The sequence below is a fragment of the Anticarsia gemmatalis genome, chromosome 5 (genome assembly GCF_050436995.1).
Source record: "Anticarsia gemmatalis isolate Benzon Research Colony breed Stoneville strain chromosome 5, ilAntGemm2 primary, whole genome shotgun sequence".
In the NCBI taxonomy this organism is placed as follows: domain Eukaryota; kingdom Metazoa; phylum Arthropoda; class Insecta; order Lepidoptera; family Erebidae; genus Anticarsia; species Anticarsia gemmatalis.
In genome coordinates, this window is record NC_134749.1 from 9,416,743 (window position 1) to 9,432,639 (window position 15,897).

Here is a 15,897-nt window from a genome sequence, read left to right on the forward strand (position 1 = left end):
TTATGTACTATCTTTTAATTTTTTCCACTTCACTCCTACATATGGAAATGTGGCTATCATGATAGATGAGGTTCTGTTCTAAAATATAATTCTCTGGTCTCTGCCTGCTTATCGGAAAATGGCGTGATTTTATGTACGTATTAAGAAGGAAGATTGAAACAAGTAAATTTCTAAAATTCATATAACTTTATTCAAGATGATTTAGATAAAATAAATCATATCCCATCCACTCGTTCGAACATACATACACATTTACAAATATCGTAACAATCACGACGAACGCTCCAATGCTCTTTCCTTCATCCTAGTTATAAATGCAGCTCCCTTGTTTTTTCTGAAGTTTTCATAAGGATCGTTGAGGTTTACGCCAACGCCTATAAGATAATGAATTATCATGAGCAACAGTTTCTAAGTATAAATGAAATAAAATGATTTAGTAAATAAGATATTCTATTTCATGCAACATTTTAAGATACAATGAGGATAATGTGTTTTGTTACCTTTATATTGATCTTGTCTGTCTCTGACAATTCCACCACTGATTGGTTCCGCAATGCCCTGACCGGAGGCGCCTAACCCGCCCGCCTGCCATCCCATCTTCTGAAGCAGCTGGTGACCTTTGTTGCTTGGGTCCAAACCTGATGTTGACGTGCTGGGGTATGCTCCTCCACTATAAAAAAAAAGAAAGTGAAAAAGAATGCCTTACATAAAAGTAGCAGATAGATATAGCCTCTACATATGGAACTCGGCTTAAAACTATTATTTACTTAACGGAATAGATACTAACAGAAAACTGGGCGGTGTGGGTGATCGAGAACGTTCGACGCGTCGTGACCTCGGCGACTCCCTGTGTCTATCGCGCTCCCTGGATCTGCTGCGTGACCTCGACTTCGACCTCGACCTGGATCGTCGCCGACCTTGAAAATAAAAATGATATTGTTTACTATGTTTCTGAGTAACATTGCAAGAAGTATTATTGATTTTCACATAAAATAGATAAGCATTAACATTGCAACAACTGTTTACCGGCACTTAGTTTTAACTTGCATCTTTACGAGCACAATAATGAAACAAATAAGTGCTAGATATCAGTACGTATTATGGTGTTTGTCGAAGAAAGCACGTTAAAAATATTACACTAAATGAATGAAGGTAATATTTACTGTCGCGACTGTCTCTGTCCCTCTCTCTTCTCCACGATGTCGACGACGATGACGCTGCCTTCCGCCGCGGTGACGCCGACCTGGATCGTGATCTTGCTGGTGATGGCTTCTCTGGCGTTTTACTTTTAGATCTGAGATAAAATACTATTATTACTCGCACAGAAACTACTATAAATGAACCCTGCCTGGTACATATTTTATAAATAATGACTAAACAAACTAAGCAGTGACAGATGATACCAACATAAGCAATACTTTAGAAAAAATATCTTGTTCTATAGTCTGATATACCTGTATCTTCTGCCTGGTGGGGTGGGCTGTTTCTGTAAGTCTTTCGGTATAGGACTAGGTGATTTAGACTTCTCTCTAAACCCTTGTGATATAGCCTCTTCCTTCATCTTTCTTGCCGCGTTCTTCGCTTTGTAGTACTCGTAAAGACCCAGTTTTTCCCAACCCTCACTGTGAATACAAAAGGATTATGAACAAGTTGTTACGTGAACAAAGTATATGGAAATTTGCAGCAGAGAATATCTGCCTATTCTTAACAGTTTTTAATTATGCAAAGCAATGTGAACACATACATTTGCATAACTAAAAAAATCTAACACAAGATGAGTACTGCTCAAAAGTGTTGTGTAGCAAGAATTAACAAGTCATTTGTATAATATTTACACTTACTTGTCTCTAGGACGTTCATGGTTAGGCGAAGCGTAAAATGCGTCAACAGCTGCTAGCAATCTCTCGTTTGGCGGTGCTGGCGGTGGTAAACGAATCTTAGCTGGGTCCAATGGTTTGTATCTGTCGTCTTCCAACTAAAACATCATACAGTATAATATGCCAATCCTTAAGTAAAAGATTAATTATTTTCATTGTTTGTTTTACATACCATTATGAGGGGAACCATCAATCCTGCCGGCAATTCAAAGTATGGTACAGAAGGCATCAAATCTTCATTATTTATTTCAGGGAATGGTGGGAAACCTGGTGGGGGTTTACTGAGATCTGGAAGACCATTTTGGAATGCTAGCAGCGGGGACTCATTTGGCTTGAACCCAGGGGGAGGTAGGGAGAAATTTACATTTGGCAGATTAGACAAATCAGGTTCTTCCATGATTTCATTCTTCTTCTGATTTGTTATCTGATCAAATGTTTGACTGTCGTAACTATTATCGTTCCCACTCATGCTGTTATTTGATGCGTAGTTATCCCCACTCTCGCTGCCAAAGTGTTGATTGTTTGGAAAACTTTGATCATAGCCACCCATCGGAGGAAAGTTCTGATCATTGAAATTGTTGTTTGGAAAATTATTTTGCATATTATTTTGCTGTTGCATGGTGTCCTTATTCTGATCATGACTATTTTGCATCTCTATTGCATGTTTCTGCATTTCCAATTGCTGAATTTGTTGCATTGTGTGTGTGACAAATGCTTGGTGTTGGCTTTGATAACTGAAAACAGATTCAGGTCAGTAGTCATTATACATCAGTTAAAAGTTAACATAAATGTAAAACTTACTTTTCGAATGTGGACTTAGTTTGTTGTGATAAATGTGCAATAGCATTAGAGTGTTGTGAGATAAGATTGTTCTGGTACTCCTGGTAGGAGCTGGTGGGACTCTTCATTTTCTCAATGACAGCAGTTTCGAAATAGTTGGACTTGGATTCCCAGAGGCGCAGCAACTTGTTAAGTTTAGCTTCCTGCTCTTCCGTAACGGCTGAAACAGCAAAATGTTTAAAGAGTTGTCGTATGAGCCTGAGTTACACTAAGCAAGTTACCTGACTGGCGCAAACCTCAGGCGATGATGACTAAAAATGCTTTTAATTGAAGATGAGAATGCACAATCGACAAGAGAGACCTAAATCTTGAGGGCATTATTATAAATATGTTACCTATACTGGCATTGCAAAACATGGGTACCACCACATTTTCCAAATTTTTCTTGAGATCTTCTGCGTTTTTGCGTGCACTGTAATTAGGAATAATAGCATCATAGACACCGGATTGATAATGACACGAAGTAAAGGGAGGCAAAAATGTTTTCATTAAGAGGGCAACAGATACATTTTATTTTACACAAAAACAACCAAGTTATATACCACCTTTTTTTCTTTAAATTAAAAAGTATAAACAGTGAATTAACTATAACATTAACCCATTATGACATACTATTTAAGTTAGTTTTTATAGAAATTAAAAACCCATTAAAGTGACTGAATCTGGACAGATAACAATTCCCGATATTACAATGCGCAAAGTTTACGCCAAGAAACCAACAAGAAAACATGAACAATAATGAAGGATAGTTACAAAAATAAAGTAATACTAAGGTTAGCAACTAATACTGAGAAAACCCTGAATATGATTAAATGATCTTAGATGTATAGGGTAATTTGTTGTAGGTACTAACCAATGGTGTAGGACATCATTGACGAGATAAATGATGTGTAGTTTCTGCGTGAACGCGGCGCCCGGCTGTGTCACTTTTCGAAGCAAATGCTGCGATATGACTTTCCCCGCGTCGTGTGAAGTCGCATGCTGTAATATCCAGCCCTTGCCTACAACAATATCAAAAAGTGTGAGAATATCTTTGAATTCTTTAACATATTGCATGCGACAATATGCCATGTAACTTTAATTCTGTAAATGCTGATCATTTTATACTCTAGTAAACAGCATAAAGCAATAGTGTCTCCACAAAAGATAAAATTACTTTTTCAATTACTCAAACCCTTACCATTCAATTGGTGAGTTCTACCCAAGTTGCACAGCTGCTATTTTGCATTACTAATTGTGCATATTAAAAAGAGAATTAACTTCTTGACTGCATATTATATTTACCAGATGATATACTGTCTTTGGTGCATGTGTCAATGATAGGCTGCAGAATGGTGTCCAGTTCACTGAGGCTGATATTGTTCTCTTCTGCCATCAACTGGATTGTCTCCACTTGAGCCTTGCTCACCAACTCGTTGATCTTCGCTTGTTGTTGTTGGATCAACACCTAAAAATATACAAAAATTACAGAGACGAAACTCTCCAAAAAAAATAATAACATTCAATATAAAGAAAACATACAAGACAAATAGCATAATGCATAATATTTTACACAGATTCTAACATTTATAGCAAAATAAGATAATAAGTTGGTTATTTATATACACAAGTTGTTGCCTTCCTAATGAAACAGCCTGTAAATAAATGTAGAAGTTTATACAGCATGTCACATGAGTTAACAATTAAATATCAAACAAATTATTCAAAAATATAAATCATGCATTGTTTATCACTTTTAAATATAATGTTTTGAAAAATTAATAATCTACATAGTTCAGTTAGTAAGTTTCATCAAGTATTAATTCAGAATTAATTGATAAAAGTCCTACAGCTTATCAGATAAAATAGAAGATATAGAATACTAACCGTGTGTTGAGCGCTTAAATTATTTTCAGACTGAGTAATTTGCTCTTTGAGCATGTTGATCTGTGCAGAGATGTTGTCGAGGTCATGTTGTGAGTGCTGCGCCGCGCCGGGCGGTGCCGAGTTGGCCGCCAGCCACTGCTGAAGCGCGGGCGCCACCGCCATCGATGCCGCGAGGCCCAGCTGAGCTGGCGTCGCGCCGGCCTGTTGGGGCATTACATATTGCCTGTTCTGTGCCATATAAGCCCCGGCGGGAGCGGGTGCCGCCTGGCCACCGGCCGATTGCTTTAGAACTATAAACAGCGGAGGGTCACTTAAATTCTGTTATAAGAACACGCAATCAGCGAGTATTGTAACACTCAAATGTCTTCCATCGTCACTCTATTATGCTTACTTGCTTGCTCTGTCGTCACTTTATACTGGTAGTAGTTGAAGTACTCTCCGCCGTACAGGAAGCTGAATTTTGGATTGTTTTTTTGCTTATTCTTGGTCATTTTCTCAAACTCCGGTCCATTTCTAGCGACAAACTGGGCGAGTTTGTCTATTATGTTGCGTAGATCTTGATCTAGAAGATAGATATATTTTTAGCTTTCGATGCATTCATAAAACAAAGATATTTTTATGTCATTTTTGTGTTAGTAGACCTACCTTGTGGTGGCTGCGGAAGCTCCATTTTTTTAAGTCTAAAATAAGGTTATGTTAGTACAAATCTACAACTTCTATCCACTCTACTGGTCTTTAAGTCTTCTTCTTATTTCATTCATCACTAAAACTTTAGTTTCCCCAATATAATCGTAGCATAACACACGTATCAAATCTAAGTAGCTCTATTTCTCGTCACGAAAATAACATTAAACGACGACGACCTTACTTTTTCGGCCATTTGTAATTGTAGAGCAGGGAAGCAATTGGAGAATTAAACGGAAACGTAAATGGGGTGCAAATATACAATTGGGGTCAGATTTTTTGGGGGGTCACAGAGTTGTTATTGCGATACAAGTTAAAAAGAAGGCAATACGTGTGATATATCGCTTATAAAAAAAACAGAATTACTTTTTGTTACTGAAATTACTTAAACCATTTCCATTTTTAGAATGCGTTAACTATAGATGCATCACTATTTCTACTTTCCATATTTATGACATGGTAACACTATAACGCAGATTTTGCCGTATTGATCGCTTGACCAATGGATTTTCAGGCAAAATAAATTCAATGCAGTCATTCGTTGTTTAGGTGACGGCTCAGAGCTCTGATGTCAAATCAGTCGACGTGAATCATTTGTCAAAATCATCGAACAACTCAAAATAGTACTTTAGAAATAAAGGAATAAACATAAAAATGTCTTCAATGGTAAGTAAAATTTTCTATTATAATGTTAATGATGTCTAGCTTATGATTTCCCACAGACAGAATTCCCATATTTATAATAATCATCCCAGTAATTGCGATAAGCCAACCCATATCATAGTATTGAAATCAGTAAGTTGGGATAAAACACCCACATAAGGTTCATTATAGTTAATTATACACTTTTATTATGATATAACGAAGCATGATTTTAGAACAATTACAGATTTATTGGGTACTTTACTTAGTTTTGTGAGGTTTTAGTCATATTATAGGCTAGTATAACAACAACAACAAATTACTTTCTATTATAACTGGATTATAATTCAAATACTACTTGTAACTTATAAATAAAATAAAATTCGAATGGCCGAGTAAATGAAGAAGTAATTGATATGTTTATCCTTAATAATCCTTATCATAATGAATATGCACCCTTCATGAAAATGGGTTGTTCTCTTATTAACCACTAGATTTGTTTGAAAAGTGATAATTGACTATCAAAATATGACTCAGTGCACTCATCGTAGATTGTTGAACTGATGTGAGCCATGAAACAAAACCTATTTAAAATATACTTTTTACTTTAACAATTATATAAAACACAATACTGCCAGGTTTAGGTCTTCTAGGGAATTTCTAAGAATGAAGATCAAGTGAGCCCTCAACTACACCTCAAAGGTTTAGTGGACAAATTTAATAAGTTTTTTAATAAAATAGTATAAATTTTTTTTATATTTTACAGCGCATGAAGGCGGCAAAATGTCCATCGGACGAACTTGCCATAACAAACTGTGCTCTCATCAACCCTGATGACTTCCCCAGTGATGTCAAGTAAGTGCCAAAAGATCGAACACAATACATTTTTGTTGTGACTATAGTTCGTTACAAAACTCATAGAGTTAAATAGAGACATTGACATTAATGGTCACAAAATTGAGCTCTCAAGAGGCTAATATATATTGCGATTTTCAGGCACATTGAAGTAGCTACAGGGCCATCGCAGCATTTTGTATTTAGCATTCGGTTCTACAATGGCGTAGACCGTGGGACAGTAGGCTTTTCAGCCCCTCAGAGGAAATGGGCCACTCTTTCTATCGGTCAGGTAAGGCAACCATGACCAAAATATAACTATTTTCAAAGTTACAATAAATAAGCAGAGTTTCCTTAATAATAGATTGGTTTCCTTCTTCCATTGTATTTCATTATAATTTAATGGAATCATAATGATTCAGGATAAATCTGATATTGTTATATTTTTCAGCAGCAAAACTTGTGCCTAATATATCCTTTGAGTTCACTACATAGCCAAGTACATAAATTTAAACAAAAGTTTTTTTCCACAGACTATTGATGTAAAGATCTTCAAGCCACAGAGTGCAGAATGCCTGTGCAGTGTGACCTTAGAGGCAGATTTTATGCTGAAGAAAACGTAAGTGTTGCTAGTAATCTAATTAGATTGTGTCATCAGTAAATGTGATAGTGATGTCATCATGTAAAGAGAACATGAGCCTTCTATGGCTTACTGGGTTTTTATGACGCTGCGTAATACAACCTATTTGACTGGCCATTTGCATGGGCATTGTAATGTATTACAATATCCTGAATTGCTATAATACTGTAATTTAGGTGGTATGTATAAAAATGTGTTTACTTATGGTAGTAATACTTATGAAATATTTTTGCTTAAGCTCTTACAATTTTTAAGGAATTGTTTGAAGTAAATAGAAGAGTTCTTACTAAAAAAGTTGGTTGAAACATTTTTTGGAATATGAATCAAATATCTCTGCATAGGAAATATAGGATACAAAAAGGTTTTCTTAAGGTTAGACTCACTTGAATCTTTGTATAGGGTTTATAGGTATTTGAAACTTCTAGGTAGTTTTTATAGTTCTGTCAAAAGGATATTAGTGTGTAACTCGCATTAAGCTCTCATCTCTAAATTGTTTCAATGTTTCTCCTTGTTGTTTTTTATGTCTCAAATAGAGGGAGGTGAGTTGTAAAATTAATGGAATCACTAATTACACGCAGTCTCGCAAATTTTCTACATTCGCGTGATATTTCGGTATTTAGCAGCAGAAATATTTGCTTGTTTTAACATTTAAATATTTCTGATGTTCACGGTATTTTTATTACACATAGGTAATTAAGATTTTATTCCTTTTTATGAAATATTTTCAGTTGTAGTATTATACGGTATTTACTTTTACATTAGCGAGATATTTCAATAATTTCTGACATATAAACCAACAAGTTTGTACTACACATTGAATAACTGATGACATTGAATTCTGGCAACTCATGTATCGAAAAAAACAATATTGCTAATTTTACATTATAAATAGTTTATTTAAAAAGAAACAAATGAAGTTAACTGATTCCTATATCTTCTTTTGAGACAAATAATTTTATTATACTACACAGTGAAGAAGAACTCGTACTATAAAAAATGCGCTACATGTATTGAGTATCTACTTAGTTCGCAATAGTTCGCATACCGGCTTTGTTCCGCGTTGCATAGCGCGATGACGCAATGCTGCTCTATAAGTGCCTACTGAAGTTTCCAATATAAGAGCTTTTGTTAATACTCGATGTAGAGATATATTTGCGAACATATTGGATATTCAGCCTCACACTATAATATTCCGACTTACGCCCTTTACGAGAATTCCACTAAAGCTTTCTTTCGACGCTGACGTCGGTCGAGTGTATATATAGGGTTGAAATAAATTATGGCCCATGTAGGCAAACTACTTTAAATATTGAAGATACCTTAATTCACTAAAAGGAAACAAACTTTCATTTTTGACAATAAGTATAAATGCATTCCAAGATCTTCGGTAAAGTTGCACAGAAACCATTAATCCAACTCACATTTAATTTTAGAAATAAAAGCATTTTTTCTTTGATAATTTACGCAGAAACAGGTAATCGAGCTCCCGTTTATTTTCTGAAATTATATTTCTTTCAGAGAATTAAGATAACTTCAATATTTCAAGTAGATTTCTTTTATGGTCCATATTTTTTTTCCACTTTGTATACCTACACGATGTTCTACGTGCGCGGCAGACTTTTCTATGTAATCCGTATCTGACATACGTGAATTATTCAGCGCAGCAGTAAAGAAAGCTTTTGATACTTATCTTAACCTCCTATGGTGTAAGTCTGTGGTATTATTGTACTCTTTTACAGATTATTATTAGGTCGGGGAAAAAGTTTTTTCACATTATAGTACTTGTAATAAAATCTTTTCTCTACACAAAAAAAGCTCGAGCTCACTGAAAGAAACCTAATGAACCGTGTACTCATTTGTGATTCTTGCGAAAAGACTTTTTCACCGACCTAATAGATTAGAAAGTATACATATTGAACTTCTGGCTTTATTAGTCTAACTTTTAATTTATTTTTGTCTAGTACTTCAACGGAACCCTACGACTCCGAACAGATGGCTCGCGACTTCCTTATCCAGTTCTCCAACCAAGTATTCACCGTTGGCCAGCAGTTGGCCTTCTCGTTCCAAGATAGGAAGGTTCTTTCACTGATCGTGAAGAATTTGGAAGGTAATTTTGACACTTACCCCTGGTTTCTAAGGTACATTTATCGGTTGTTTATCTATTCAATAGCGTAAACTCATATACTCAGTCCTCAATCCGCACTTGGCCAGCGTGGTGGACTCAAGGTCCAACCCCTCCCCTCGTTTGGGAGGAACCCCTTGCCCTGTAGTGGGGCAGTAATGGGTTAAAAAACAAGAAAACTCATATAAAAAAGTGTGAATAGATAAACTACCGCTAAATGTGCCTTAGAAACCGGGCATTAGTCAACTATACACATAACTCGACAATCTTGCAGTTCTAATAAGAATGACCCAAAACAAAATCTTAATGTTTGCCTTGCGATAGAGGCTGCGCCTAGTGGGGTTATCATAGTGGTTTATTCCCACCTGCCACATTTGAGCTTGCCACCGGGGTGGTAGTTGGCACTAATAAGTGGCGTTTACCACCCCGGTGGTCAATATAAGTTTCGTTTATTCCGTTTTCGTTTAAACCATCATAGTTATACATTTTTTTTTCTTTTTAGCGGTCGATGTGCAAGCTTTAGCGGCCGGTGCCAATCCGGTACCACGACGAGTGAGACTGGGTCGCCTCCTTCCCGATGCTTGCATCCAATTCGATAAAGCTGAAAGCTCCTCGCTGAATCTCGTTGGAAAGGCTAAAGGGTAAGTTATTTATAAGCATATAACTTTAGCTATAGTATGTTACATTTTAGTCAAAACATGCCCAATAATTATTCAGATTAGTAAGATTTAACATCAAATAGTTGTTATGTGGAAGAAGCAACACCCTGTACATTGTATTTAAAGACACTACTGTTAATTTAATATTCACTGAGTGTATGTCTATGACGTCATCACCTTGAAACTGAATCTTCGTCTACCAGCAAACAGCCACGTCAGTCAATCATCAATCCTGACTGGGACTTCGGCAAGATGGGAATCGGTGGTCTGGATAACGAGTTCAATGCCATCTTCCGACGAGCTTTCGCTTCGCGTGTCTTCCCACCAGAGGTCGTTGAACAATTAGGTAACTATAATTCATTATTTTTTATTTATATCAAATATATTGTTTCATCTGCCATTTCAAATGTGCACGTACGTATATTCATTACCTAGCATTGTGTTAATTTATTAATAACTTTTACCGGCGATATTGCCCGCTATAGTAAATTAGAGGAAGTCTCCTCTATTTCTCCTTTATGTCTTGGATAGAAAAGCAATCAATCAAGCATTAATGCAACTTTCTAATATTAAAAATGCAATGTTTGAAACGGTCCTAACTACGCCCTAATATTTTCAATGTTTAGGTCTCCATTTTCCATACCTAATACTGTTCTATACTTTACAAGTACATATCGATATTTACTTATATTCTCATTTCATCTATAGGTTGCAAGCACGTAAAGGGTATCCTATTGTACGGTCCACCCGGTACCGGTAAGACTCTCATGGCCCGTCAGATCGGCAAGATGTTGAACGCTCGCGAGCCAAAGATCGTAAATGGTCCACAAATATTGGACAAATACGTTGGCGAGAGTGAGGCCAACATTCGACGATTGTTTGCCGATGCCGAAGAAGAAGAAAAAAGGGTAAGATAACTGATAAGGTTATTTATAAGTACTTGTATTATTTGGCAAAGTTCCTTCACTTACAAAGAAGCGTTTGGAAGAATTCCCAATTAAGTACATAAAATATTTTTATTTGAATGTAATTTTCCGAAGCCGTAGACTATGTTCATGTTTATCAGATATAAAAATATTTTGCGGGCACTACATAAATATATGTTCTTGAACATTCTCCTTCGCTAAGAGAATTCAACAAAACACTGTTGTCTTCCACTCATCCCTTTTGGCCGTCAACCATATGTTCACCCCTTTCTTGTTCATATGTTTTTCACACCATTCTTCCATATCTTGTATGGTCCGCCTCTAAAATTGTTTCGATAATGACGATACCTCCTAAATATACCTAATGAGTTAACTGACATTATAGTAATTTAAAAAAAATTAACACTTAGATTAAGATCATGGTTTATTATGTACGTTTGTATAAAAATAATAAAATACCTAAATTTGTTAGATGACTCTACTTAGGAGGTATCGATGACAGGGATTACTTACAGAACGCTTGCTTATTTGTATTAGCACAATTAATTGAGTGAAGATTATATATCATTACATTTGTTTGCTACAGGCTGGAGCGAACAGTGGTCTCCATATTATCATCTTTGACGAGATCGACGCTATCTGCAAGGCTAGAGGCTCCGTGGGAGGAAACACCGGTGTCCATGACACTGTTGTTAACCAACTGCTTTCTAAGATCGACGGTGAGTACCTATTAGATGAACCTTTGATTCGACATTATTTCGCGTGTCTAGATTAAAATATGGAAGCAAATACATATTTTTATTGAACTTTAATACACGCTAATTACGATATAGATGAGACCCTTACCCAGCAGCGGGACCGTCATGGGTTAAAATAAATAGGATAAGATTCTTTTACTTTCAAGCAAGCAGTTACTGGAAACTATCACTAAATATGCATTCACGACAAATGATATTCTTTTCCTGCAAAAGTATTTAGCACTTTTTACATTCAGACGTACATTTCTTCGCTAAAACGTATCCTCTGGTGTTGACTTTTGTTATTCTGTTATATCGTCCAGAAACCACCTGAATAGGTACTTATATTGGAGGCTCTGTACTAACATCAGTACAATTCTAGGTGTGGATCAACTGAACAACATCTTGGTAATCGGCATGACTAACCGTCGTGACATGATTGACGAGGCGTTGATGCGTCCCGGTCGTCTCGAGGTCCAGATGGAAATCGGCCTGCCAGATGAGAAGGGCCGTGTACAGATCTTGAACATTCACACCAAACGTATGCGAGAGTATAAGAAGATTGCTGAAGATGTTGATGCTAAGGTAAGTTCTTAAATGTAGATGGAAATTTAGATCTTGTTAGACGTTTCGTATGGGATGTTTTATCTGTCGTTTTCTTCTTATAAGACTTTTCGTTCGTCAGAGTTTGATCAAGCATTTTCTATCTGGATTATTCCAGTTAACTTTTCAAGTCTTCTACTCGTTCCAAAGTGGTACAAAACAATTGGTGGAAAGTGTCTAATTGCCGATTAAATCTTAAGTCCACGAGAGAAAACATTTCACAACCGATAAATGAGATCGAATGAGCATACACCATTAAACCATTTAAAACCTCCTTTAACACCAAGGAAGATTTATCTGCCGGGATAACTGACTAATCCTGTACTACAAAATGACCTAATATTTTGTGTGTTGTCTAGGAACTCGCAGCCCTTACAAAGAACTTCTCAGGCGCGGAACTGGAAGGTTTGGTCCGTGCAGCACAATCCACTGCCATGAACCGTCTGATCAAGGCTTCAAGCAAGGTAGAAGTCGATCCTGAAGCTATGGAGAAACTCATGGTAGAACGAGGGGACTTCCTCCACGCTTTGGAGAACGATATCAAACCAGCTTTCGGTACCGCTGCTGAGGCGCTAGAACACTTCTTGTCGAGGGGTATCGTCAACTGGGGCACGCCGGTGTCCTCGCTGCTTGAAGATGGACAGCTGTATATTCAGCAGGCACGCGCTACTGAAGCTAGTGGTAAGAATCCATTAACGATTGTTTACAAGTGTAAAATAACGCTTACTGCCTATTTTTATGTTACTTGATCTACGGATCTTTTGTGAAAAATCAATGTAATGGTAACGTTTGTTGTTTATGCGAAAACATTTTTTTTTTGCGTTAAAGTTATTCAGACAATTGAACAGGGTAGTTAAGGGATTCAGGACGTTTTCATTGCTTCAATTTCACAAGTCATTAGACTCGAACTACCGTAACCAAGACATGTATGTATATTAAACTATTCCCTAATTCGTCAGGTTTGGTATCAGTACTTCTGGAAGGTCCACCCAACAGTGGTAAGACAGCGTTGGCGGCCGAGCTGGCCAAGTTGTCAGACTTCCCGTTCGTCAAGGTGTGCTCGCCGGAGGATATGGTCGGCTTCACCGAGACCGCTAAGTGTCTGCAGATCAGGAAGGTAAGATAATGTACACAGGTAGACTATGTTACTTATATGAGGATTAATATTCACCAAAAACTTAGCTGACATTGTCAATTTGTTACGTAAAACTAAAAATAAACTGTCTGTTAAAATGTTATCGTTACGCTTTTTTAGGCAAAATACTAGAGGAAAAATAAAAAGAGCTTATTGAGACTGGACGACTAGGACTAAGATGTTAAAAATATAAACTATCTGTTAAAAAAGTAGCCGAAAGCTGATAAACATTTAAGCAAGCCAACACTTATCCTGACTTGATAAAACAAGCAGTAAAAATAATTCCTCTATTTCACAGTACTTCGACGACGCGTACCGTTCAAGCTTGTCCTGTATCCTGGTGGACAACATCGAGCGTCTCCTGGACTACGGTCCCATTGGTCCTCGGTACTCCAACTTGACGTTGCAAGCGCTCCTCGTGTTGTTGAAGAAACAGCCGCCTAAGGGCAGGAAACTGCTTATTCTTTGCACTAGCAGCAGGAGGTAATTAGAACTTTAAAGTTTTATTTTCATTTTCATCTACAGCAAAATTCTATAGACTGCTTAGTATTAGCCTCCCTTTGACGATTACTTTTCCCGATTTGTGCCAATCTTATCTTGGCATGCCGCGCAGTTTCTAATATCTTTCTCCCAGCCTCAGGACATTCGGTTTCGGATTGGCTCCTACTTTTTTTACATCTTATAAATTGTCATTTTTGTATTACTGTACGTAAAGACCTTTGGTTCCTTGAATATTGCCTATATTCTTAAGCCGCTGTGAGAAAGTCAAAGATCTATTAGAGGAGCATAGGTGACGGAACGGATAGTCGTCGTCCTTGTTACAAGTCACTATAGTATTGCGTAAGCTCCGAGCGACTTCTTGTTAGATCCGATTTCTTTTTTTTCTTAAGCTGGTTCTAGATTGTTGATTTATCGTTAGAATGTCGACATTAAATGTACATTTAATTTCAGACAAGTCCTAGAAGACATGGAAATGCTGTCCGCGTTCACGGGTGTACTGCACGTGCCAAACCTATCGTCGCCTGATCACGTGATGGCGGTCTTGGAGGAAAGTGATGCCTTCTCCAAGAGGGACCTTCAGAAGATACAACATGACATCCGAGGAGCTAAGTAAGTTGAACATTATAATTTTATCTCAGTAGTATGCGTTTACCATTTAGAGTAGACCGGGAGTAGCTGGAATTAGTTCCTAAGAAATACGTTTTTAAAGACTTGTATGCGTTACAAGCTCCAAAGGGATTCTTAGATTGCATGTGCATGTCTGTATGTTTGTTTTAATGTCGTGGATGTTTAAATACTTTCCGAGATCTGGCAGAATCACTGCGTAATCGTAAGTACTAGACTGATGAAAGGAACTAATCGAAATAATTGAACTAAAAGTCGATGAGAATTTCGACTAATTTCGACGTAACAATAAATTTTACAGGGCTTAAACTTTATTTTGGAGATTACCACTTCACCTCTTATAGGTGAGTAGTCAAAGTTAAGTCACAAGTGAAAGGACATTTATTGTTGTTTATGAACATACAGCATTTTCTTATGTTAACCAACTACGTACTGGCAACAAAATATATGACTGCACTAAATACGAAAGAAATACGACCGCTTGATACATTTTTTTATTATTTTCTACATTCCATTATTCTTTTTTAATTTAATTTCAAATAAAAAACCGAATCTTCAAGCGTTCTATTAATTTCGTATTTAGGCAGAAACTATGGCGCGCCTGGCGAGCCATCAGTTTCACGAGCGATAGTTCACGACAATATGGCGAACGGCAGCCTGTGCGTGGCACCATCCTTGAGCCGGTACCCAAAACAAATACATTCTCTAAACAAGACCTTAAGAAGATCCGTCATGAGATACGAAAGGCCAAGTATGTTGGATCCTTATTTTACTTTAAAGTTATATTGTATGAACAAAAACTTCTTTGTCCTCCGAGAAATTCCCGTAAATACAGGTACTATTACTTACAACGTACAGTATAGATATTTACGATGCAAAGTGTTCGTTTAGGGCACGCAAGAAACATCACCTGAAAAGCGATACTGACATCTGAGCTTGGTTTAACTCAGCGAGTTCGTTTAAGCCCGTATTTTGTAGTGAATCTGTTCTTTGATACCTTGAAATTACAGCTGTCCCTTTGTACTTGCATCAAATCCTTGCTAACGCAACATTGTTGTCCACAGGATCTTCATTGGAATCAAGAAGCTGTTAGCACTTATCGACATGGTGAAACAGACGGAAGAAGAATACAGAGTGTTCAAGTTCCTCACGAAGATGCAAGAGGAGGGTGGTCTAGATCTAGGCACTAACGTACAATAAGAATCAT

At 37.0% G+C, this 15,897-nt stretch overlaps 2 protein-coding genes across 3 annotated transcripts; one reads left to right on the forward strand and one right to left on the reverse strand.

The window, feature by feature from the left end:
* Positions 1–167: 167 nt before the first annotated feature.
* scaf6 (SR-related CTD associated factor 6) lies at positions 168–5,481 on the reverse strand. 2 transcript variants are annotated; one of them, XM_076114694.1, is made up of 14 exons: positions 5,229–5,481; positions 4,975–5,145; positions 4,584–4,873; positions 4,002–4,164; positions 3,571–3,718; positions 3,053–3,129; positions 2,679–2,877; positions 2,050–2,611; positions 1,842–1,975; positions 1,455–1,622; positions 1,164–1,294; positions 788–917; positions 501–670; positions 168–374 (listed from the first exon to the last, which is right to left on the reverse strand). In XM_076114694.1, exons 1-14 carry the CDS (start codon positions 5,251–5,253, stop codon positions 271–273), a joined length of 2,472 nt encoding a protein of 823 aa, XP_075970809.1. In that variant the 5' UTR covers positions 5,254–5,481; the 3' UTR covers positions 168–270. The 2 variants fall into 2 exon arrangements, with proteins under 2 accessions (XP_075970809.1, XP_075970811.1); XM_076114696.1 differs by lacking the exon at positions 5,229–5,481 and having other exon boundaries at positions 4,584–4,784; positions 4,975–5,113.
* Positions 5,482–5,751: 270 nt separating this feature from the next.
* On the forward strand, positions 5,752–15,896 carry LOC142973128 (vesicle-fusing ATPase 1-like). Its single transcript, XM_076114697.1, has 15 exons — positions 5,752–5,933; positions 6,676–6,764; positions 6,906–7,035; positions 7,277–7,362; positions 9,345–9,490; positions 10,008–10,146; positions 10,368–10,510; positions 10,873–11,072; positions 11,677–11,809; positions 12,210–12,412; positions 12,790–13,111; positions 13,390–13,547; positions 13,864–14,048; positions 14,517–14,675; positions 15,755–15,896. Exons 1-15 carry the CDS (start codon positions 5,922–5,924, stop codon positions 15,888–15,890), a joined length of 2,241 nt encoding a protein of 746 aa, XP_075970812.1. The 5' UTR covers positions 5,752–5,921; the 3' UTR covers positions 15,891–15,896.
* The last annotated feature ends 1 nt before the right edge of the window (position 15,897 follows it).

Excerpts from the sequence above, each read along its gene's own strand:
- scaf6 (XM_076114694.1), bottom strand. The coding sequence starts at position 5,253 with ATGGAGCTTCCGCAGCCACCACAAG. Across the intron at positions 1,623-1,841 it reads CATGAACGTCCTAGAGACAA|TGAGGGTTGGGAAAAACTGG; the intron begins GTAAGTGTAAAT and ends TTGTATTCACAG. Across the intron at positions 918-1,163 it reads GGACAGAGACAGTCGCGACA|GTCGGCGACGATCCAGGTCG; the intron begins GTAAATATTACC and ends TTTATTTTCAAG.
- LOC142973128 (XM_076114697.1), top strand. Across the intron at positions 6,765-6,905 it reads GACTTCCCCAGTGATGTCAA|GCACATTGAAGTAGCTACAG; the intron begins GTAAGTGCCAAA and ends TGCGATTTTCAG. Across the intron at positions 14,676-15,754 it reads CATGACATCCGAGGAGCTAA|GATCTTCATTGGAATCAAGA; the intron begins GTAAGTTGAACA and ends TGTTGTCCACAG.